Source organism: Cryptomeria japonica, chromosome 9 (genome assembly GCF_030272615.1).
Source record: "Cryptomeria japonica chromosome 9, Sugi_1.0, whole genome shotgun sequence".
In the NCBI taxonomy this organism is placed as follows: domain Eukaryota; kingdom Viridiplantae; phylum Streptophyta; class Pinopsida; order Cupressales; family Cupressaceae; genus Cryptomeria; species Cryptomeria japonica.
The window spans coordinates 212,631,524-212,638,555 of NC_081413.1; the positions used below are offsets into that span (position 1 = coordinate 212,631,524).

At 35.0% G+C, this 7,032-nt stretch overlaps 1 protein-coding gene across 1 annotated transcript; it reads right to left on the reverse strand.

Annotated features, from left to right (window-relative positions):
* Positions 1–1,585: 1,585 nt before the first annotated feature.
* LOC131044582 (G-type lectin S-receptor-like serine/threonine-protein kinase At1g34300) lies at positions 1,586–4,579 on the reverse strand. Its single transcript, XM_057977937.2, has 2 exons — positions 3,831–4,579; positions 1,586–3,745 (listed from the first exon to the last, which is right to left on the reverse strand). Exons 1-2 carry the CDS (start codon positions 4,474–4,476, stop codon positions 1,923–1,925), a joined length of 2,469 nt encoding a protein of 822 aa, XP_057833920.1. The 5' UTR covers positions 4,477–4,579; the 3' UTR covers positions 1,586–1,922.
* Positions 4,580–7,032: the final 2,453 nt, after the last annotated feature.

The window sequence follows — 7,032 nt, forward strand, 5'->3', positions numbered from 1 at the left end:
TATATTTTATATAAAGTATATGAAAGGTGGTTAAATATAATGAGTTGTGTAATATGTGTGAGAAGTTATATTTATGTTCAACTTTTTAAAGAAAAATTCAATTGTATATTTTTAACAATATTTTATGGATATGGATAGGTGTACATAGTTGTGGAATTGATGATGGATAGATGATATAGGTGTTGATTGGAATATTTTGTCATTGTTGAAAGATTAATTATTTTAGTTTGACGAATGTTTCAAACTCTAAATTGATAAAGAGAATGATGTAGATGGATATTGAGCTCTATGAGTTTGATATCAGTTATCATGAACTAATAGATTATAATCATAAAAATTGTCTCCCTATTGTAAATAATTTATGTAAATGTTTGAAATAATTTTAAATGCTACCAACTTAATAGGAAAACCCTAAACAATATTCTATTAAACTTCATAATTAAATATAATTTTTTTTTGTTTCACCTTTAATATTTATCAAATATCTTAATATATCTAACACAACTCAAATAAATACAATAGATAATTAATTGCACTTTATATAAATATTATTTAAATTAACCTAAATCAAATAAATTTATTGCACGCTTTAAACAAACTAAGTCAAATTAAAAAAATCTTCGAAGACAATTTAACTTCCTTCACAATTTTTTTTTTTTTTTCCCTACGTACTACTCCATAATTAAATATATGAGAACTTTTTAAACCATCGCAGAGTATGATTGTAGTTGAATGTGCAAAGTTTAAATAGCGATAGACATCATTTATTGCTTGAATATATGAGAACTTTAAACAATCGCAAAGCATGATTGTAGTTGAATGTGCAAAGTTTAAATAGCGATAGATGTCATTTATTGCTTGGTAGGCCAATGCCTATTCCCCAAGCTCCATTATTTCCACATCTTTGTATAGCCCTAAGGCAAAGTAGCTCACTAGTCTGTGTGTTGAAGAAGAACAAACCCTTACTAGAGGTGACGCCAACTACAATTCCGCTAAAGCTTTGTCAGCTTTGGCGTGGTTTTGTGATTCCACTAATTTAGCATAACGCAACAAGAGGTTTGCTAAATCAATATTTCGTTCTATATTTTATGTCATTTGACCTTTTGTAAGGAGTAATAATGTCTTATTTGAATTAAATGTATAAAGTTGTGAATTTTGTTTTTAAAAAATTGAATTTCCACTTACTGTAATCAATAGGAATAAAAATGACATTTTTTAATCATTAAAAATAAAAATTAAAGATGAACTTTGAATTTTTATCCTATGCAATGATTGATTAAACTAATTAAAAAATAGAATTCAATGAAAAATAATATAGAATCAAAACAAATAAAACAATTTTTAACTCTTCCACCTTTATATTACATTAGATAAATATATCATTGGTGTTTAATTATGACGTTAATTTCACTCTTAAGAGACCCACTAAGAAATCTGAAATCCTTTACAAACAAGGATTAGCAAAAACATCAGCTAAACAACAACAAAAATTTGGATTGACAAGGACCAAAAAACCAAAAATTTCTACCACAAGCTAAGGTTTTTCAAACAAACCATTACATTTGCTCTCGGTACAAACAAACCAGAACTGAACAGGTTTCCGATGTACAATTATCAGAACTGCTGGCGTTTTTTTGGAACAGAAAATTTTCAAAGCATTCAAGGTAGTCTGACACAGTGAGTCCTCAAGAAGACAGACCCCTGACTCTGTTATTTACATCTCAAGTACTAGACGTACAAGGTTCCAATGACTCTAGTCTTGAATATGAAACATTTAAAACCCATGAAACCAGAAGCTTGATAATAAATAAATAAATAAAAAAAACAGAAGCTTGACAGGAGATACAGAATCATCTTACGCAGCTTTTTAACATGTTTTGTAGTAATGGTGGCTCATAAGAGAAGCTTCCATAAGGAGTTACCTAACTGCCAGAGAAGATAATCTCCGACATATTCTGCTCAGAATTTGATGTCACCATAACATGCTTAGAAGAGGATGAGGATGGTGGGCAAGTACTTGTGGTGGCCACTGACATTGTGGTATCACTGACATTGATGCTGGATTCGCTTTGAAATCCAAAAAATTTGGGATCAGGAGGTTTTCCAGTAGGCAAATTCCCCTCAAGCATCTGAATAATCTTGCTCATAGGAGGTCGGAGAGAAGATTGAGCTTGAATACACCAAAAACTAATCTGAAAAACCCTAATTACCTGATCCATGTCGAATTTCCCATTAAGATTCCCATCAACTATGCTCAAAACATTTCCACTTTCAAACTGCTCAAATGCCCATGTTGAGAACTTCCTGCCCCCTGAGGTTGCAGAGATATCAAAGTTCCTTTTTCCACTAACCAGCTCCAGGAGAACCATTCCATAGCTAAAAACATCAGATTTGGAAGTGATTGGTAAATTAGCAAGCCACTCTGGAGCCAAGTATCCTCTGGTCCCCCTAACTAAACTCAATGTCCTGTCCCGGTGATTTTTCACATTTATGAGTTTGGCAAGTCCAAAATCAGAGACCTTGGCCATGAAATTTTCATCCAAGAGAATGTTCTCGGGTTTAATATCACAATGGATGATGGAATCTCTGCACTCTTCATGCAAATAGGTGATTCCTCTTGCTGTTCCAAGGGCAATATGGAAACGGGTTTTCCAATCAAGCTTCCTAGATTGCTCTGTTGACCCAAACAGAAAATTATCCAGAGAAGTATTTTTCAAGAATTCATATACCAGCAACCTATGTCGCCTTTCTGAGCAAAACCCAATAAGCCTGACCAAGTTCAAGTGGTGAGTGCTGCCAATGGTGGCCACCTCCATTCGAAATTGTTTCTCCCCTTGCTCAATTCCTTCAAGCTTTTTCACTGCAACAATTGTCTTGTTTGGCAACACCCCTCTGTAGACCGTTCCAAACCCACCTGAACCGACTTTGTCTCTGAAATTCTTTGTTGATTGTTGCAGTCCTTTATAAGAAAACTGAACAGGGGCTCCAGATGCATATTCCAGAAGTGTATACTGTGTTGATAATCCTGCAAACTTAGGATTGTTTCTACAGCAGATCCACCAAACTCCTGCCTCAAAAACCACTACAGCAATTACAGCACCTACAAAAGCTACTACTATTCCAACTACAGAGACCTTTGAGGGCCTCTGAGCTTTCATTGAAGGTATAGATAGGAGAGACGCAGGATGACCTGGCCCACACACTTTTACATATGAATTGCTCAGAATATCCAACGAACTATACCCACTAGTGAAATTAGATGTTATCAAGAGGCATGTACCTGAACCATCAACCAGAACTGTTGATGCAGTGCAACTGGTATCCCTGAGGCAATTTTGCCAACAGTCAGTCATTCCTAGTGTATACTTAACCGACTTTAACTCCGGGGGATAAGACAAGAATTCATTATGATTCACCGGAACCATGGTCTGATTGTTGGGACATGAAGCAATGTCTTGCAATCTTCTACACCCTAGCCTCGTGTTCTTGGGATCCACTGCAACAAAATCCAGAGAAGGGCACACACAATGAGACCCTGTATCATAATAAATGCATATCCCATTGTCCCCACACAAACCATAAACTCTGCACTGATCTTCCACAGCACTCCATCCCACTTCCCATGTCTGACTATCTTCATGCCATCCATATGCCCTTAAATTCCCATCTGAGTCCAATGTCACTCTTCTGACAGTGATTTTAATATCTGTGTAATCACTGCTACGGGCAGTCCAGTACCCAAAACCTAAAGATTGCATTTTGTAAGTTTCTAGTTCACAAATTTTCAAGCGCAAGTCAAATTCTGCAATAAAAAGACAAATTTGCCGTACCAGTGGAATTAGCGAGCGATAATATACCCCTGCTGCTGAGCGATAAGCCAAGTCCACCCGAGCTCACAGAAGACACACTAGTGTTCCAGTATATTATCCTATTCCGCCATTTAAGGCTCATATTTCCCCCAGATTCAACAGAAAGAGAATAAAGAGCCGCAATCAGATGTTTTCCCTCGCTAAATTTCTGCCCTACCAGCAAAGTATCGGTAGGGTTTTCGAAGGTCTCCCAGACAACGGCGGAGCTCCCGTTTTTCAGCACAAAGTTGCCATCGTCTCTCATTTCAGCAGAAGTAACGCCTCTATTTGAAGTGTTGCTTTTCCAAACAACGTTATTTGTAGCATTAAAGAGCACCAGATCGCCATCGCTCTGAAAGCGTAGCTGAGCTCCGTCAATTACTGGTAATGCGCCCATTGTCCAGGCTAAAGTGAGCTCCTTTATATGACCAAAGCTAACGCCGACCACGTATTCGTTATCGTTGTTCGCTGTGCTGTGAAATCCCATGCTGAAATTACCAGATGCTGAGGGCCACAATTCATCGGTAGGTCGCAGGATCGAACCCGGCTTAATCTCCTCTGCAAAAGCAACGCTCGCAAACACAAGAAAAAAGTATAGCAAAACCATTGCCCAGAAATGAAACCCCATTTTTCTGCCTGGTTGAATTAGATTGTTACAGCTTTGATTCAGGCTAGTTTGTTTCTTTCGTGGGAAGAAATGGACGATGAAGTTGAAATGTATGTTGTAGTAGGTAAGATATGGGCCAGCTTTAATAATTTTTATTGTTGATGTACCTTGTACGATGCCTGAAATTTGGAGTTTATATTTACTTGTCAAATTGAATTAAAAGCTGGGGATTGTTTGGTAGAAGAACATGTGTACTTGTCTTTGCAGGGGAGTAGTTGGGGGAGCATATATGGATGATTGATTGGAGAGGCTTTTTTTTAGCATTCTATCATATCGGATTATCTGTTTTTGGATTTATATATGGCTTATAGTAATATGGGACTACATCATACTCTATATCGGAGGCATCTAATTGTGGTACAGGGTAATCTCCACACCAAATGACATTCCAAAAAAAGTCTCAGATTTGCAAAACACATCATTTTTTCATCGGATTTTTTGTGTTTTGACAGCAATAGGGATGTAATTGTGTTTTGCAATTTTTGGAAACTGTATGGTATATCGTTTTATGTGGAGCTTAGCCACTTCCCCTAACTATGGTGCAAATGAGGTGTATATTTTTTACACCCTACATGCAGCGGTTGCATGGAATATATAGGACCTCTTCTTTTTCTTAAATGTTAACTAGCTTCTTATCCAACTACAGCTAAAGTTTTGAGGTGTCTCGTCGCACAACTTGCTACATTGGCATGCCTAGTGAGAAAATGTCTTAAAATTAATTTTTTAAAGACTCGACCAAAACTTAATCATGGTATCCTAATAGTTGAATGAAAAAATATAATTTGTTGATAGCATAATATTATATTCGTATTTGAAATATAATATGCAATGTAAATGATCTTAATACCTTTTGCTAACCATTAATCTCATTATCTCTAACATTTATATCCAACAACAAATGGAAAAATACTTGAACACCAAAAAAAAATTAGTTTTTGTTATAAAAACAACATATTATTATTTAAAATGCAACTTATATTCAACTTTAAATGGTCATAAAACTTGTTGACAATCCTTCACATTTCATGGGAAAATACAAGGTATTTTATTGTGCTCGCCTTTTATATTTATGATAGGACAAACTATTACTATGAAATACTTCAATACATATACATTGGTATTTTTTCACTATGACAATCATGCTTGTTTAAATGAGTACCTTTTTTTTTAAATGACACACTTATAATGGATAATTTATGATGTTCTATTTGAAACAAAACATATATGTATTTCACTTGTTAATGAATCTATTTATGTTTTTTTATATAACATTCATAGATTCTTGTGTATTCAAGTGTGTGTCCATCTTGATCAACAATTGATTTTTTAATTTTCATATGGACTAATTATTGGCAATATATAGTATAAATATGTTGCAAGACTAAATATTATAACCACAAGTACTATGCAAACAATTGGACCCTATGCAGCTATTGGTCCCTATGTTAGAAAATTTTCATCTATACATGACAATTTCTACATTATTCAAATAGAGATATATATGTTAGCAAGTATTTAGAATCTACAAAGATGACACAAGGTATACCTTGAAAAAAATCCTTAAGAGGGAAAAATCCAACCTTCAAAAGTATCCATCATACATGTATTATTCAACAATAAAATCATTGCAATACATTTTTAGATTCTTTGTGAATACCTCTGAAACAACAAGCTCTCTACATGCACTTCATGTGAACAAGCATATAACCACACATCCCATGCTATGCTTTAAACCCTCACAAAGTCAAACAAGAGATTCTCTTAATCTTGTAGACAAGTTAGTCAACCAACCAACCTTACACAATCACCCATGTGTTTTTTTTCATAGAATCACACTCACTCAAAACCACTAAGTGGTATTACATAGAACCATGAGATTACAAAACCATTTACCTTTTGACACTATTTTTTTCAATATTAAATATTCTCCCAATGTGTAACCCCACATTAAATATTTATCAATACAACACATAAAGTGACCTCAAGAATGTTAATAACCCCATATGATAAATTAAATATTATAACATTATGCAAAGTGTACAACACACCTTTTTCTAACATTCTCCCACTTGGTGTATACATTGCATAGGGGGTAATAAGTAAACTCAAACATGAACAAGGGACATAATCCCTATAGCCGCATGTACCATCATGACATCAAAGTCCTTTGTGCACTCCATCAGGGTACCTACAAGAAGAAACAAGGTTACCACCATCTCAAGCACAAATGCTCTCATCCTCCATCATGCCAATGCACAAAGTTGAGAAGTCATCCAAAGAGATGCCACATTATTTGTCACAAAGAAGCATAAGTCCCACCTCCAACTAAAATCCCAAACACACACACTTACACACTCAATCTGTTGGCAATATGTGTTGTCATTGATGTCAACCTGATGTCTAACAATATATGTTGTCTTTGTTTGTTAATAGTTCTTGTATTTGCATTGATTATATGATTGATATGATAGGATATTGTTGAAAGGTGTTGTCACTGATATAGAGTACCAATGGATG

Coding starts and splice junctions, on each gene's coding strand:
- LOC131044582 (XM_057977937.2), bottom strand. CDS start 4,476: ATGGGGTTTCATTTCTGGGCAATGGTTTTGCTATACTTTTTTCTTGTG. Junction 3,746..3,830: donor ATCGCTCGCTAATTCCACTG/GTACGGCAAATT, acceptor TGCAATCTTTAG/GTTTTGGGTACTGGACTGCC.